Below are 18278 nucleotides of genomic sequence, written 5' to 3' on the forward strand. Positions count from 1 at the left end.
GGTTTTTGCTGCAGTTATGTGGCATAGAAATGCAAATACTAAACTTTATTGCCAAACATATCTTCTTGTAAAAGGAACACTGCTACTGAAAGTTATTTGCTTCTGCTGCTTAAAAAATAAATGGTTATACTATGTGCTTTTGAAGTAACTAGTTACTCACAGAGCATTTGCAGCTAATTCTTGGAAGGCTGGCTAGTCATACACTGCTGGCTTTAGTCCTTGTTTCCACCTCCTACATCACATGGAAGACAACTAAAAATACATTAAATACTTCTCCATACAAGCAAGTTAAAAAACGCTGCAATAATGTTAGGTGCTGAAAGTAAAAGCGTTATGTGCAAAGTTATGAAGAGAAGTGAAAAAAAAAGCGACTACAATCTTTCTGCTAAAGTGTGGTCTGTGATACAGCAAAAGAAATCCTTGACAAGGTTCAATTTCAGAATTTCAGCAAGTTTTAGAAATTCAAAAATGTATTAGATGTTCAAGGTCCCAGCCTAATAACACACAGATCTAACAAATATCATTATTACAGTTTGGCATATGCTTTTGCCCCTCTCTAAAACCAAAACCCATATGCCAAGGAAATAATGTACTGACAGTTACATCAAGTGTCCCGAATAGGTAGTAATAGTTGCTTCCTAGATGTTAAATTGTCTATGTGGAAATTCAATAGGCTAAAGATGCTTCCTTATAAGGCTGAAGGGTGTAACTAATTGGAAACAAAAATAAAATGTGCAAACACAAATTAATGAAATATGCAAACTGTAAGGTTTAAGTAAGCTGCAGTTTCTGGAGTTGCTTGCCTGCTTACTGACAACAGTAAATTTCTACCAGATTTGCATGATACTGCATCTCACACTTTCTTCATATTTCTGATTTTTATTTATACCCTGATCTCACTGCGACTACAATTTTAGGGTTGTTTTTTTGTCTTTTTTTTTTTTTAGCCTTATTGTTCCCTCAGCTGGAAGACTTGCACACATTTGATAACAAGCAATTCTTACAAAGAACTCAGCTTGCAAAATTTATTATGCTGTGAGGCACTACTATCAAAGATGACTCACCTTAGACCAGTCTCCCATTCTCCAGACGTAGCATTTAGAATAGTCCTCACAGTCCTCTGCTTCTTTAGGTCTTGTGGACAAAACGCATTTCTTGCGTGGATTGGTGCACCTCACAGTCCGATGCCGTACTCCCTTACCACACTTTACAGAGCACTGTTTGAAAAAGATGTTTTTCAGGTTTCTACAAAAGTTATTGTTACTCCATTTTATCCCCTTCCAATGACTGCTGTCAGGCCAACATAAATATTTCATGACTTCACTGATTTCCTGACTTCCAGCCTTCAGTGATAGGCAGATTTGTTAAAAAATAAAAACTGAACAAGAATTCCTTATGGGGCAGAATTATAACTGTTGTATTTCAGCTAAAAATAGCTAATTGCATAAAAAATTATTTGCTTAAGGAAAAAATGGGCTCTTGAATAAGAAAACATCTGAAAAATTATTAAGTGAGGGCACAGTGGTACACTAGAAATATTAGGCAATTTTTCTACAAATGAAAAGAAGTATAATGAAAGAAAAATAGTGTTTATAAGAAAAAGATATCAAGCAACTTCAGAAAAGCTCAGCTAGTGTCTAACACCTTTTTGGGAGGGAAAAAGTTAAAATGGAAAAGTAAATATTCTAAAACCATGTAAGAATCCAGACTGAATTTGAAAATTCCATGTCACTGTATACACAGCATGTGAAAACTCATTTTAAGTTGCACAGAAGGTCCTAATCTATGAGTTTTTCCACCATTCCCACTTACACTGCCAAAAATTGTGCCATTTCCTTCTCAAAACATTATCACTGCTTTTGATCATTCTGCCACATGCAGATCAAAACAGTCCTTTGCCAAGCTGATTATAACTGCAGGAAGCAGTAAGGGCTAGCTTCCTATAGAAAAGTGATAGTAAGAATGGTCATGGGAAACACCTCACTCTTAAAAATATATTTATTGGTTCCAACAAAAACATGCTCACTGATTTCTCATCTCTGAAGTAAAACACACCAACTAAACTAAGCATGTGTTTCTTTCTCTCACCTCTGTAGTTGAATTCCATACTCCTCACAACCAGCCCTTGCATTATAAACCTCTATGTACCACACCAGGAACAGCTGCTATTTACTTCTCTTGTCTCTACCTTAGCATCTGCTTTTCATCTTTGAAAACATTCCCTATTTCTGAGCTCGCTCTTGCCCAAGGATCAAGGGGTGCTGCTGAGTAGAGCAGTTCAAAGAAGGGACTGCATCCACGCTCAGAAGCTGCTATTTTTACTTTGATCACAGACGCATCCATAGCACAGCTTCTGATATGGGAGGCAATCAGAATTGCCTTTGCTCTTCCTGTAAAGGGAGAAGTTCCAAATAACCCCTTCATCTTGTCCAGATGGCAGTGATAATAACAACCTTCTCCTCCACAGTCAGTTACTTTAAGAAGTAGTACAGCTTTTTAGAAGAAAACAAAGATGAAGAAGAAAATGAAGATGAAGAAAGCCAAATGGGCATGCACATTAAAAGATGTTAATTAAAGATTTTTAAACAATAATTACATTCTGCAGCAATGTTTCAGGATGCAACATAAGCGAAATTGTGTTATTTACAAGCTCGTGTCTTGGAAAAAGAGGTAAGAAGAGACAGGAAGGGAAGGAAATGTCTTTCTTTGCCAGCAGCTCCCCTCTAAGACTCTCTGAGGCAGGATGGCACCAAGCATCTGCTGATCATCATCCCTTGGTACCAAAGTACATCAGAGATGTTCCCACTCCGAACCCAAGGCCTTGCAGATGGTAAGTGATACCTTAATTCTACTTGCCCCTAGTTACCCACTACTACACTCAGGACATACTTGATTATACATGCTTGAAAACTGGCCAAAAGAAACTGTTCCAGGACATTAACTAGGTAAAATGTAGTAATTCTACACAGCTGGTTTTCCTAGTCCCTGAACCCAATGCCAAATCATTGCATGATGACCGTGAAAATCATTAGGCTGAGCTGTGCCACTTGCTGCTGAAAAAAAATCTTATTCTCAGAAAATACTAAGGCACTATGGATTATTTGTATAAATAAATGCAGCACCTCGGACCAGACTCCTGCCTCCCACACAGTCATGCAGTCCTGTCCTTCACAGCGCTGTGCCGACGCAGGCTTTGGCCCGAGACAATCCCTCTCCCTAGCTCTGATCAGGGTCCCATTTCTGAGCTGCTGTGTGCAGGCTACTTGTCTGTTCTGGGTCCCTTTTCCACATGTCCTTGAACACAGAGTCCATTCTGTCATCATCCATCTGCAAAGAAATACAGGCAATGTACTAATAAGAAATCAGGAAGGGGAAAATACCATCACACTATCTTACTCTCTTGTTTAAAAAGTGCACACACCCAATACATACTTGCATATTTTCAGTGTCCTTTTAATTTCACTTTGTTAATGGATCACTTATTACTCTAACATATTTTATATTAAATAAAGTGTTGATGCTAATACAATTTAATTCCCCAGCCCACTATCCCTATGTTTTCAAAGTACTTTAATTACCACTTCAATTAGAAGAATTCCAAACTACACATACATTTTAAAGATGACAGATCACCAATCAGTCTGCTATTGTCTGTCTGCATGACTATCTAAATACCAAGTGCATGGCATGCATATGAAGTACAGCAGTTCTTGAAAATACTCAGTTGCAAGAAAGTATCACTCCAGTGTGAAAGGGTCACTGCTCTAGAGAAAGTATAAAAGCTCAGAATTCTTAATGTTCTTCAGGGTCAGACCTAATTCAGGGTGGATGGTTTAAATCACAGCAGCAAGGAAGGCTGATGCAGTTTGGCAGAGCCCACATACCCAGAGAGCAATCATTTTAGAACATAATTTTCCCCAAATGTTCTGTAGATCCCGTCTATGGCCATATGCCCTTAAAAAATCAAACAGATCTGCCCTGATGCAGTACACAAGTGTATTCCAGGATATTTAGCTTGCAAGGAGAGTTTTTAGGAAATCTGTTCCAACCTTCTGTCATGCATTTGTAGCAGGAAAATAAAACTAGGTTTCTTTTATTATCAGTCCAGAGATATAATTTACAAATCACAGCCTGTCAAGATAATGCAATAGAATTTACAATGCTTCTTCAAGTGCCAATAGCAAATAAGTGGTTATGCAAGCATATGCTTTAGCTACATTTCTGTTGAAAGCTCACAGTATTTATTCTGTAATGATCACTTATGCTGCATTAAAAACTGTATCATTATATATTTCTACATTTCTCAGCATCTCTGTGTATCAATTAGCAACACTTAAAAATTAAATTTAATAAGCTGGAAAAAGCACAGAATTTTGAAAATTTATAATTGACCATGCCTCAGAAAAAGATCAGACTATTCCATTTCTATCCATTAACTACACAGAGATATTAATAGATTAAAATAAAGATCTGCTCACATATGTATATAATGAAATCCCTCCAAAGCACAATGCTCTAGTCTGAGCAAGTCAAAACGTCAGTGATTTTGTTTTACTTAAGTTGTATCATATTTTGCATTTTATCAATTTCAGTACTTCATCCTTTCCAAGAAAGTAATGTCTTCAGGTACACATTACATACTTTTTTCAACAATATTTGAATTTTATTTATTTTGCATTGCTTTGTTTAAAAATACCATCTACCTGTCCTCCAGATGACTGCAGTAGACCGATCCTAGTGCTTACTCTTGGGGATGCTAGCCAGCTATTGCTAGCTGCTCTCCCCACACTTGAAAGGTGGCAGATACCTTAAACAAGTCCACACAATACTTAGTTGTAATTCTTAGCTACTGTATGGAAACAGGATGGCAAACTCTGAAATGGGTCAATGTGATGGCTGGGCCAGCTAGAGCAAGGAGCAGGCTGCCAGCTCAGCTGCAGGGACACCAAAATGGGTTGGTGGGCTTTCCAGGGCACAGGCTGCATGCTACAGCTGCCTCCTGGAGTGAAATTCAGAGGAAAAGGCTCCTCCTGCTTCTTCCAGTATTCAGCCATCACAGTCTAGTTCAGCCTATTGATCCACATATATAGAGATGGGGGGGAGAAGGAAGAGAGGTGTGAGGGCAGAGCTCTATACATCAAGTTGCATAAATGCAGAAGACCTGATTAACAGTGGTTTGTTTATTTATTTACTATTTAGTGTGCCCAGAGCTTATTGAAAGCTTCTTAAGAAGTAAAGCCTTGAGTGAAAAATACCCACTAAAATATATCATCAATTAAAAGCATGGGATTAAATCCCATATATATCTTTATATAAACAGCATTTAAATTTCAATTTTGTAACACAAATCAGTCTGTGAGAACACTTTCTAGGCAAAGTAATGAACTGCTTTAATGAATAAGAATTGATTTAGGCATGGTGCTTAAGGACCCTCTTTCATAAAATGTAGAAGAAACAACAGCCAGTGTTTTTGTTTTCCCTATATTTTGCATAATAACCTTCTGGATGTATATATTTACTGCACATTCATTGCCAGAGGCAGTCAAATCTTTTAGCCTCTAAGATTTTTACATTTAAATATTATTGCTTAATTTAACCAAATCACTATTACCTGGTCTGACATGGCTGTTCATTGCACTTGCGGATCTGTGGTTCAGGTTTGGTTAAATATTTGCACTTCTTGTTGTCCACAAGACTGATATTCTTGTTCATAATCTTTGTGCAAGACACCGTTGTCCTTCTTTCACCTAGTAAACAGTAAAGCACATATGTGATGAAACCAGTAATGTGCAACTTTGTTTAAGGAAGGACATAGATAGAGCTATTTCATGTACAGTTTGGCTAAAAAAACCTGCAAAACTGGTGTAAGAAATTCAAAGCTAGCAGGGAGCCTCAGAGAGATACTACAGTTTGCAGGAAGCATAGTGATTTTCTAATCCAGTCTTTGCACACCACTGTCAACAGAGTCTTGCTGCTTTATTCATGTAACTAGTCATAGGCCAAAACCTTAGTCTTACTGGAATAATTTTCTTTCTCAATCATTGAAACCCCGGCATTGAGCAAAGCTTGCAGAAAAATTACAAAGAAAAGCATGGTTGCTAATTAATGTAAAAATGAGGAAAGGAATGACAAATTGTGGCAGGCACTCAGATAAATGGAATCAACTCATGCAAACTTTAGTAAGGAGCCTGCAATATTCCTCCGAACTAAAGAGGCCAGATGACCTGATCTGCAGGGTAATCATTTAGAAAGCTGGATACTGCCTGCAGAGACTTTGTGCATGCTCTGTACAGAATCCTTGCCCTGCTGGGTGGGCTGGAACTTGGTTTCTCTTGAAGGCAGAAGCACTAGAAATCAGTATTTAATGTAATACCTACCACAAGCAGTAACCTGTAATTAGACTGGAGCCTAATTTTTAGAAAACTAGGAATGTTTGAATTAAAGTTTTCAATTAGTAGAAAATAGAGTCATAACCAATTGTTCCTGCAGTTACTTTTTGCACGCTATCTGGAAGTTTACTGACAAAGAGGGCGCAAGCATAAGCAGGGCAGACGTAAGCAGGCACGTTCACCCGAGGTCAGAAATGTGCCTGTGGATGGAGCAGTTAAGTTATAAATGCACATTATGTGCGTGACCACAGCTGGCATTTTACACGTTGCTTTTGTATGGGAGAGAACATACAACTAATCTATCACATCACAGTGTTTGAAATGTTTGACCATTCTTTCTGCATCTACATATACATCTGTGTATTCATATTCTTTCCCACACAAAGAAAGCTTTTCTGCAATACAGGAGGTCACAGACCAGTTACATGTATAAATATATACAAAACCACATGGCTTCATCAATAGCTTCAGCCTGACATATAATTTAAGCATTTAAGCAAAACTGCTGGTAATTGTTATATTCTTTATTCAAATTCATCAAAATATTGATGTTAAATTTGAATCACAAATATTTAGACTGGGTACAAGCTGCTGCACTTCAATTTCATTACTGCTTGATATTTAAGCAAAGAACTAAACAATTAAAGTAGTTTTGTCTAAAGTTAGAAAAATCTTTCACTTGTAGTTCAGAATATTTGCAGTAAAAATACCTTTTATGGAACTTTGTTTTAACTTGGCTATTTTAGACAATAACATAAAATGAAGGCCAGTTACAAGAGAAAAAATATGATAAACATTACAGTAAAACATTTAAATATTTATTTAAGCATTAATGTAGAATAGGTTACTGACATACTGCATTTTAAGACTTCTGCAGATGATAGGTAACTTCGGAAATATTTGGGGCAATAGTGACAGATTGTGGTAGCACTAAAATTGCACTAAAAATACTTCAGGAAACGGTAAAAAACATGAATTCACAAGTGAATGGGAATGCACTACTAAGAATCAGAGGATGCTACTAGCACTATATACAAAATAACTTCTAGGGAAGAAGCTTTCTTACCAAACCACAAAAGGCATGTTTATGGAAACTGCAGCAATCTTTAATGACACCAGGCTTGTTGAAATAGCCAAAGGAGCTAGAACACTGTGTTCCTTATGCTGCTGTTATGAGAAAGTAAAGCATTTCCAGCCCTTCCTATTCAATCATAAGGTGCACAGCCGTTTTCAGAACTGCTTATCAGAGCAATCATGACTGTCAAGGTTGTAAGCAGGAAAGACAGGTGTCAAATATCAATAGTGTTCACAGTCTGACTAATTAGACAAGGTAGGAAGAGATGACTGTAAGTTGCATTCATTAAAAAAACCTCTGAACTGTATTTTCAGTGTAATTATCTATTTGAATAACATCTTCTAGATGGCAGTTTTAAAGACTTTTGTTGCAGCAATATTTCGCATGTTCCGATATTTGTTTTCACAATCATATTTTGTTCTTCCAAAATCACATTTTTTATAGTTAATAAATCCAAATACAGGAAAAATATCACATCACATCAGCATACTAATATCTGCTGTTGTAATATTCGTTCCATACGTTTCTGGGTCATCCTCAACTCATGTTACTAACTGTATGTATTTGATCTGAAACTGAGATCCAGCTTTTCTGTGCTTTGAAACATCTTTTACAGATTGTTTATCTTCAATAGTTCCAAATACAGAGTGGAATGCATATGAACTTTCTATTCTTGTTCTAGCTTTTGCACTTGTATTTCTTCTTGGAAACTGTGTCCTAAATTTGCTTGCTAGCCTGGATATAGTTCCTTCATTACCATCTTTTGCTACTTTATTTAGTTTGAATATTTTCCTAGAGTTATCACAGTTTTGTCATGCAATCAGAAAGCATGAGACTGATGTATGTCCACATTGTATGGAATCACACAAACTGCAATGAGGATATTACTACTAAATATACAACACCGACCATCAGAGTCTTAAATATATACACAAGCACAGTGTATATACATATAAATGCGCATTGTATACACACATCTGCACTGTCCATATATATGCATATTGTATATGCGTATTAATTTTTAATATATGTGTGTATCTGTGTGTGTGTCTGTACGTTTTTCTTTTATTTTACCTCCTCCACATACAGCATCACAGTCCTCCCAGGCAGAATGTGTCCACATGAAAAGAGGCTCTGGTACTTTAGAGCTCTGATTTTCAGGAAATGGATCCAGAGGGATTGTGTACTCATAGTGTAGACCATAGCTCTGGTCATGGAACAGCAGCACCTGCAAGATACAGAGAATGAAAACCTACCTGTGTATACACACTGTGGAAGACAAACTCCGAACTGCAAGGAGATAATCTCGAGAAGTACAGCAGAATGACTTAATGCTCTATCACCTTTCAGCCCTCCTAATGGATTTGGTAGAAGGAAATGAGAGTATAGAAATCAAACCAACAGGAAAAAATCATTTTGCTTAACTATGGAAATTTCTCGCATTTGAAGAATTTGAATTGCAAAGCACTCTCTTATTACCTTACCCTCTTTCCTCCTGGTGGCTATTAACTGTTCCTCCTCTACAATGAAATGCATCAAAATTCTACTTCACAGAGAACCTGGTGATTGCAGTTCTGGAAAGGTGATGCTGTGCTATAGTCAGCCAGGACTAAAATTTGAATCTCTCCCTTAACTGGCACATCAGCCTTTTATGATATAATTGTAGCAGAAGTTCAAAACCCTGAAACCCTGCCTCTACAATGGAAAGATTATTCTTGGATTGAAATGGATTTTTTTTACAAACAGGGGGACATATATGTATGTACATATACACACACACCTGCTTTTGTGGGGATATATATGCATATAGGTATGCATACTTATATACATATTTATGTGTGTGTGTGTATATATATGTGCATACAAATATGTATAAATATATGTGAATATATACAACTCCCCCAGGTATATCTTACATTGATCTCATTATCTTCAGAAGTCTGGAAAAAATATTAATTACCATGCTATATGATGGGAATCAAGTGAAAACTTGAATTTTCATACCAGTAAATGTAAAGGTGATGTTGTAGGACCTTTCGCTGATATTTTCTCCCACAGACCTCTCCGAACATAATGGACAGTGGTCCCAGCAATATTGAATGTTCCAGAATGCTCGATCTTCCAGTCACTATTGATTGACTGTTTCCCAGCATCCCGAAGAGCTGCAAAATATATGAAAAAAGACCCTTATAAAAGGTGTTTGTTCAATAGTGATTCGGTTCTCCTTTCACTTCTTGTTCATATAATTTAACAAGTAGATGAAATCACCTAACTCTGAATGCAAAGACATTTATGGATCCTACTGTACATGATCTTCAGCTGGGACATGCTTCAGAAACATGTTCTGGAGGGAATGCTGGGCAAAACCATGTCAGTTTAACATTACTTAAAGTTAACATCAGTGTTTTAATGCCTGAAGAGACTGACAGGCCCCTGCATAATTCATAATTTGAGCACTGATTTAATTTAAGGCAACGGCAACTATTCTTTATTCCATAAAGGCATAGGAAACATTTTTCACAAAAAAAACTCTTCAGGATTTGTGGAATTAGGCTAAAACTTACCCAAAAAATTTGTAGTTCAGAATTCTTTGCTCTCTAATAACTACATTTGCCTTTTTTTCATCTTAGAATGTGACAATACTTTGTACAATTTCACCACATAACTGGATGCTTCTAACAAATAGGAAAAGCTTGTTCTTTTTGGCTGAATCCTTCCTCATGTTGGCCTAATTTCTATTTGAAAACATAATCAAGTCAGGTAAGATATATTTCAAATACTGAGAACCCAGGATTTTACGCAATTTTTCTAAAATAAATGGAATAGATTCTTCTGTGAAGGATTTGTACTTTAGTTTTGCTTCATTTTGTTCTGATCAGGTCTGAATAAGCATGTGAAGTAGAATATACTTGAAGTCATCTTCTGGACAAGAAGTCTGACACATTTGTCTTCATTGAAATGCATGTTTGGCATGGGGTTGTTGTAAGAGAACCTCTACATGTTCCAAAATATCCTTTTTTAAAGTTGTAAGTTAATGTGAGTCACTCGTGTAATCATCTCCTCTCCTATTCATATTTATACTGTTATGTTTTGTTTCTATGGGAAACAATGGCAACAGGCCTATGGACTGGCACAAATCCAATCGTATAAGACACCACTGATGTGTACCACTGCAGCACTGTATAATAAATGTTAAGACTATAAAATCCACTAATGCTGTAGAACTGTCCTGTAGTAAAAATAACCAGTGATTTGACAAGATTTAAAAATTGGTATTTTAGGTTTAAACATTCCATTATTAATGGCAATTAAGTTTTATTTAGTGTTTGAACTGTAGGGGCCAATCCTCTTCCCAGTAGAAAAATTAAACAAATGTACTCAAAAGTGCCAAGGTCCAGCCAGGTCATGCTGCTCAGATGGAGCAGCATCCTCTCTCCCCAAAGAGCACAGATATCATTTTGTCTTGTCTTTAAAATGAATGGGTATGCAATAGCACGCAGATATGAGCATGGAACTGGAATACTAGCTACAGAACACAGAAATATGCCAGATCTTGCATATTCTGCTTTCAGGTTCCTCACTTGAGTCACTGGTGTTAGACAAAGTAAGAAAGAGTATCCTCAAGCCTGAAATTTGGACTTGGAGCCAGGCAGCCCAGCTTCTGTTCTTGACTCTGTCACATCCCATATTGCAGGCAAGTTTACTGAGTTTTTTTATTCCACACCACACACGTATTCTCATTCTGTTTAGCTTATGACAGAGGAGGTTGTCCTATACAAAGTAATGCAATACAGGGGAAAAATTCAGCAGGCAAGTGTATCCTCTAAGTGATTAAAGCAATATGTCTATGGCTAAAAACATAACCAAAGAAAACTTGGACTAGGAAAGCCTGCTGCAGCTGTAACCATGACCAAAATTTCAGTGCTAAACCAAGGGGGCTAATTACAAGTGCACCTCTGCAGAGAATAAAATAGCCTCCATCACACATGGCATTTAAATGCTGGTGATGAGTGCAAGGTCTTTTTTAATAACTGTACCAGGGATAAGCACTCTTCCAATTTTGATTAGGTTTGAGAGGCTACACAGCCATAAAGACGCAACAAATTTCAGTTCAGCTATTGCATCTCCTGGTTCTCAGTTGGGAGCAAGAGTGCCCTGGTTCTGGTCCTCCTCTTGGTAAATCAGTGCCTACTAATCCATTTGTGCTTTCTGTGGAAAACTGCAAAACATCACGCCACTGTATTAAGGCACTGTGAATTGTGCCTTTCATTCGGTTGGGCTGACTGTTGTAACCCCCAGCCACACAGTTTCTAAGTTTTATCTATAGGCTCTGAACCTGTTCACTGTTGTTTTTCAAAATCAGTCAATGTGACTGTGAAGTCAATCAAGTTTTTTTATAGAGAGGACATTAGTTTTGTCTTGATGTAAAATGATTCCAAAAGGAATTACTTATTACTTGCTAACCATTTTCTATGGTCCTCTGTATACGAAAGGAAGAGGCTGAGATGCAGATTGAAATGCAGACTGAGCTCCGGGTGGGAGCCTGAGATAAGAGGTTGTGAATTGCCAACCTTTGGGATAACAAAGGACATGAAGATGAGTGAACCTTCACCTGGTTGAATTAATGCTGGGAGGTACAGCAGGGGCCAGGAATAGCCAACTTTTTGGGTAACAAGGAGATGACGACTTGTCAGGTGAGCCACATGCAAGCAAGGAGTGATATGCCAGGGCCATGGATGGACGTGGAGAGGTGGGCAGGAGCAGAGGGCTCAGAAAGAAGAGCATGCATGTGGGATTTGTGTGTGGGTAGACTGTGAGGGTATAAAAGCCCACGGGTCCTTTGTTGGAGGGTTGCTCCTCAAGGACATCAGCTCAATCTGGTGTTGTGTTACTGTGCTGTGAATAAATTAATTGTGGAACATGATGTCTAAGAAGGGAAACCCTGGGCTGAACTGGTAAGGAAATCTTGTCTGACTGTGCATGAGTGTGGGGTGTGTAGGGAGGTGTGTGCACCCACCTGCTCACTGGAGCCACCCTCTGTGAAGGCACTTGGGGCTCAACCACTTAAAGTCTCTGGTTTTGGGAGTCTGACTGCCAGAGAGTCTCATGAATGGTCAGACATGGGAGTTTCCATAACAGATTACACAGACTTTGTTCAAGGTATCTTTAAACTCTTAACATTGTTAGAAATGTGGGATTCAAAATTTTCTACTATTTGTCAGACCCCATCTGCTTTCCCACACTCTTTTCCCTCAAAACGTGGCCCAATGTGCTTTTTTAAAACTAGGAAACATTTCATGAAAGAAATCACACAGAACACAACACACCTATGAGACAGATATCTATAAGAGAATTGGAAATTCAATGTCATGCTGTGTTACATTGCAAATCCAAAGGGTCTAGTATCCCTGAATAAGCCTGATCACATATTTGAGAATAATCACACAGCTAATCCACTTATTTAATCAGCTGAAAATGGACCTGTCACGCCATTATACAAGTGTCACATGAATGAGTTATCTAATCTCAAAGCCTAGTGTGTCTCAGACAGAAACATCGTAATTTTCCTATTCGTATCCTGTATTAGGAAGCTTAGTTGAAAACAAAACTTGTAACACTTGCCAAATAATGCCTTTTCTGTTGCTAAATTTTCATTTATATCTTAGACCATAGGAATATAGATAATGCTCGAAGCAACTTTTTTATAGCTGCTCCTATAATATTTTTTGTAAGTATCTGACAGTGAAACAAGTCTCAAAAATGGTTCTAAACAGACAGCGTTATCACTGCTGATTAATTCTTTACAAATAAATCACAAAATTAATTCTTAAAATGGTGATTTGTAATTCAAAAATTAGTAAGTGTATACTTTAGGAAATATTCTTAACTCAAATAAACACTCCTTGACCTCTGTACTGCTACAAAAAATTCCCATTCCTGCATATTGTACTGATAAAAGATGTATCACAATCTCTTATGTATTTTCAGATACAATTCCAGCAGGGAGGAATACCTAATATTTGCCTGTATCACTGCTCCTACTTTTCCACAGGTGAGAAGAGACAGGACAGTTGTCAACAGGTCAACTGATTCAGTAAATGCAGTTGCAAGTTATACCTTATCTTTTCTTCTAGGATGCCAGAGCTCCTGTACTGTAAGTTGATATACTTCAGATAAAGAAGATATCGCAGGTGTTCAAGTACAACATCTCTGAAGATTTGCTACTACTGCACAATCACCCCTGATGCTACTGATGTGGACTGTAGTTTCACTACTTGATTTAGCAAATTCATCAGTTTCCAGAACATAGTGACTCTCTTTTCTGACCACCAAGTAAGTTCAGAGAAGGGCATTGTATTTTGACTCCCTCTGTACTTGACCTGTGCTGTAAAACAAGGATCAAACGTTCCTTCAGTTTCAATTAACTTCTACTTTCTAAGTCAAAAGTGTAAACTTGTGCTGGAATAAATTGCGTTTACAGCTGTATCTTCAAATATACAGTAATTAATTATGTAGTGAACTGTATTATTATAAAACCTTAATCCTAAAATGTGTGTATGACAATAAGCAAAACAGAAATAGTGTTGGCCTGTATTGACTCTGTATTGACTGTATTGATTTGAAGTACAGAAATACAGAGAACAAAGTACAGTTTCACATAAAACTAGCATATAGAACTATAAGATAGAAAACTAATCAGAAACATGAAAGAATTTAATTTGTATTACATTTCACATATTTAACCACAGTATTTTGAAGAATATTATTTCTAAGACTAAAGATTTAAGCTTTCTCCACAAAACTTTCACTACATTACTCCTATTGTTCCTATTAAACTCTCACTTCAATTCAGATTTTGATGCTTTCAGAATAAATCACCTATAAATAAAGTTTAAATACCTTACATTAGTAAAAATAAAAAAGAGCACAACAACACAAGTTTTAATTCAAAATACAGCAACAGAACTCTTCCTGGTTTCCCAAAAAGGCTTGCCAAAAAAGAAGTCATAAAGACTTAACAAAAAAAATATTGCAGAGAAATATTGGCTGATCCTCATTCAGACCTAAACCAGTGAAATTACAAAAAGAAAAATTAATGTGACAAGCAATTTAAGAGCTAATTAGCAGATTTCAAAAATGAGCAGCATGCCTGACATTATTTCATGGGCTTAAAAGACATTTCATTATTTTTGCCTTTTGTAAGGTAAGGGATGAATCAGTTGTAAAAAAGGAAAAACATTCCCTGAATACAATTGCAACATTGATTTGGTTTTGCATTATTAAAAAAAATATATTTCTGTTGTCTACATGTGTTAACATGGTAGACAAACTTCAGTTATTATTTCATCACTCTTATATATCCGTGTCTATAGTCCATTAGGGAACAATGAAATAATTGGTATGTCTGAATCTCCTGTGATACCTTAATAGGGCAGACGCAGACAACATGTTAAGCCAGCAGTCACCCATTGATAACTTAAGCTGTCATAATGAAGATTCACCATATTCAACATTCTCTCAATTGAAGTACTGAAAACACTCAGGTAAAAAAGTTTCTTAAAATGTAGATATTACTTATGAACAGAACTAAGAATCGTGATCAAGTCAGGGAATTTTTCATTTCATTGTCCTATTTTTCATACTATGACTCTCTCCATTTGAATTTAAGTGTTGCACAAAACAACATCAATCATATTTTATGTATTCACCTAAACCCTGTAACAATAATGGCAACAAATTATATTCTCCTACACAACATATTTAGACCTCATTAAAAGACAAAAACTTTATCAGTGAAAGACAAATACACGTAAATCAAAAAACTAAAAACTGCTACATGTTGCTTAGCGTGTGTTTTGTTGTTTGAACACAAATTATTCCATGTTTGAGCATAAAACTCTTTTCGCTAGTTTTAATGTGCTTTCCATATGAAAAACTGAAAATGTGCAAGTATGCAGAATTTTTCTTAAATCATCTAAATACAGTCTTGAAATATTCTCTAAGCAAGATGAGATGAAAGCTCAGAATAGGACCAGTATGAAAAATGGTGCTCTAACCATTCTTCTATTTCTTTAGACAAGTTCTTCACAGATCTTTTTTTCCATTCAGTCTTGTTCAATCACAAAAATGTTTAGCTAGCACTTTCCAGTGTTGACCAAAGAAGGGCATTAATGCTAAAACATGTAACATTTACCTAAATAACTGTGAGCTGGTTTTTCTTCCACAACTTTTATTCTCCTTGCTCCTGCCGGTATCACCAAAGCTTCCACATAACCTACACATGAAACCAGATGTCACAAGTTAAATAGAAAAGCATACAAAAGTACATCTAGTATGTTTTCTTATTTCTTCTCCCTTATTTTGCTTTTAAATGTAACTAGTTACAATTTATATTGAAATATTTTGAGGATTCTTGCAAAATATTGTAACGACCTACAAAACTGTGCATTACTTGTAATATATATACACCATGATTCACAATTAAAAGAGTATACCACAGCAAAACATAAGAAGAGCTAGTGAAGCTGGCCAGGTTGGGGCTGGAGCAGACAGAGTTATCTCTGGCTAAGTAGTTCAGTGTCATCATCACCACCAGACAACCATAAGAGAATTCCAGCTTCACGCTGCATGTAGAGACAAATGATACGGCACTAAAAACCAAGTATTTCAACAGTGGGAAATTGTTTGGGTTTTGTTTTGTTTTATATAATTTCTGCTCCATCTCCCTCTTTTTGCTTTACCATATTTATGTTATGATTGGCTTTAGCTTTGAAATCTACTAATTAATTATTTGCTTCATATTACAATTGCTTCCTGATGGTGTGGGGCTAAGACGTGATGTTCAGCAATTTCCTCTAAGTAAAAATGGGTGAAAAGGCAATGTTGGTGGAAAACACTGTGCAAGCAGAATGTCATAAAGTAATGAAAAAATATTTTAGATTATCCAGGTAAACTTCACAAAGGGAACAGTATACTAAGCTTTTATTACCTGTAGCCATGTAATGTTCTACAACAAAATAGTGAACATTTACAACACCTTCTCAATAACCTGCAAACATGAAAATAAAGTTGATGCAAAGCAGCATCTTTCATTTCCTTAAGAGCTAATAAAACTTTGTAACTATTGACTATAGCTTCTTGAGAAAGGAAGTATCTTACACAGTTGCTAAGATGGCAATGCCACGATATTGTGGATTGATACAGAACCCTTAAAAAACTTGTAAGGGTGTGGATATTCACATTAGCAATAGGAGAGAGCTGACACAATGTGATTTTATTATCAGGGGCTTTCTATGCAGTTTTTTGTCTCGTAGTCCTCCAGATTGTCTGGGGTTTGGGATCCTTGGTTTGTCTTACCTTCAGTTTAAGAAAGAGTCAGACATAAACATTTGAACCACAGAACAATCATATTTGGAAGGGACCCATGAGGATCATCTAGTTCAACTCCTGGCATTGCACAGGATATCCCTGAGAATCATACCATGTGCCTGAGAGCACTGTCCAAATGTTCCTTGAGCTCTGTCAAGCTTGGGGTTGTGACCACTGCCCTGGGGAGCTGTTCCACTGCCCAAACACCACCGGGGAAAGATGGCATTGCACAGGATATCCCTGAGAATCATACCATGTGTCTGAGAGCATTGTCCAAATGCCTCTTGGACTCTGTCAGGCTTGGGGCTGTGACCACTGCCCTGGGGACCTGTTCCAGTGTCCAGTCACCCTCTGGGTGAAGAACCTTTTTCTAATATCTAACCTAAACCTCTTCTGACACAACTTCACACCATTCCCCCAGGTCTGGTCACTGGTTGCTGGAGAGACTAGGCCAGTGCTGCCCCTCCACTTCCTTTCGTGAGGAAGCTGCATACAGCCATGAGATCTCCCCTCAGTCTCCTCTTCTCCAGGCTGAACAGACCAAGTGACTTCAGCCAGTCCTCATATGGCTTTTCCTCTAGGCCCTTCACCATCCTTGTTGCCCTCCTCTGGACAATAAGTAATAACTTAATACATTTCTTATATTGTGGTGCCCAAAATGGCATAGAATATTTAAGGTGAAGCTGCAGCAGCACAGAGTAGAGTGGGACAATGAGTTCCCTCAATTGGTCTTGCCTGATGCACCCCAGGACACGGTTGGCCCTCCTGGCTGCCAGGGCACACTGCTGACTCATATTCAGCTTGCCATCAACAAGGACTCCCAGGTCCCTTTCCGCAACACTACTTTCCAGCCTCTCATTCCCCAGTCTGTATGTACAGTCAGGTTGCCCTGCAGTACATGTAACTTCCCCACCTCCCTTAAAGTACTATACTTCAGTGTATATTGCATTGAAGTCCTTGATTTTTCAGGTATGCTGTCTTCTTCTAATTACACTATTTTTTGATGTGATTTACTCACCATCTTGAAATTCTGCACATTTTCTACTCAAGAAACTGAAAGTGTAATGGCAAACAAATGCTGAAAGCAGTTGGTCAAATGCTACTTCACAGAAAAGACTTGGGAGAAGGTATACATGGTGCATGTTGCCCATTCTCAGCATTTCAATTCACTACCTTGTCAACATGGTTGTGCTGAAACCACTATGTTATCTCATTCAAAAAACAGGTCACAGCACTATTTGGAAATCTCATGTTTATTCTGCATCATAAAATCTATTTTATTTTTATGATGTGTTATTATTAGCATAAAACAATGAATAATGAAAAGCTATTGGACTTTTTCACATATTTGGCTTTATGATCTCCCACTTCCTGGCTTAGTTTAGTGACTTTACTCCAGGTAACAGATCATAATTTGGTGTCCTGGGTTGCAATGTGGGGGTAGC

General features: G+C 37.3%; 1 protein-coding gene across 1 annotated transcript; it reads right to left on the reverse strand.

Moving 5' to 3' along the window:
- Window positions 1-1064: 1064 nt before the first annotated feature.
- LOC103811481 (A disintegrin and metalloproteinase with thrombospondin motifs 19-like) lies at window positions 1065-15739 on the reverse strand (the record flags this gene model as incomplete). Its single annotated transcript, XM_009084455.1, has 6 exons — window positions 1065-1217; window positions 3123-3327; window positions 5612-5747; window positions 8539-8692; window positions 9469-9626; window positions 15659-15739. Coding segments are annotated over 6 exons (887 nt in total), but the record flags the coding sequence as incomplete, so codon positions are not given.
- Window positions 15740-18278: the final 2539 nt, after the last annotated feature.

The sequence above is a fragment of the Acanthisitta chloris genome, unplaced genomic scaffold, assembly GCF_000695815.1.
Source record: "Acanthisitta chloris isolate BGI_N310 unplaced genomic scaffold, ASM69581v1 scaffold20091, whole genome shotgun sequence".
NCBI lineage: Eukaryota > Metazoa > Chordata > Aves > Passeriformes > Acanthisittidae > Acanthisitta > Acanthisitta chloris.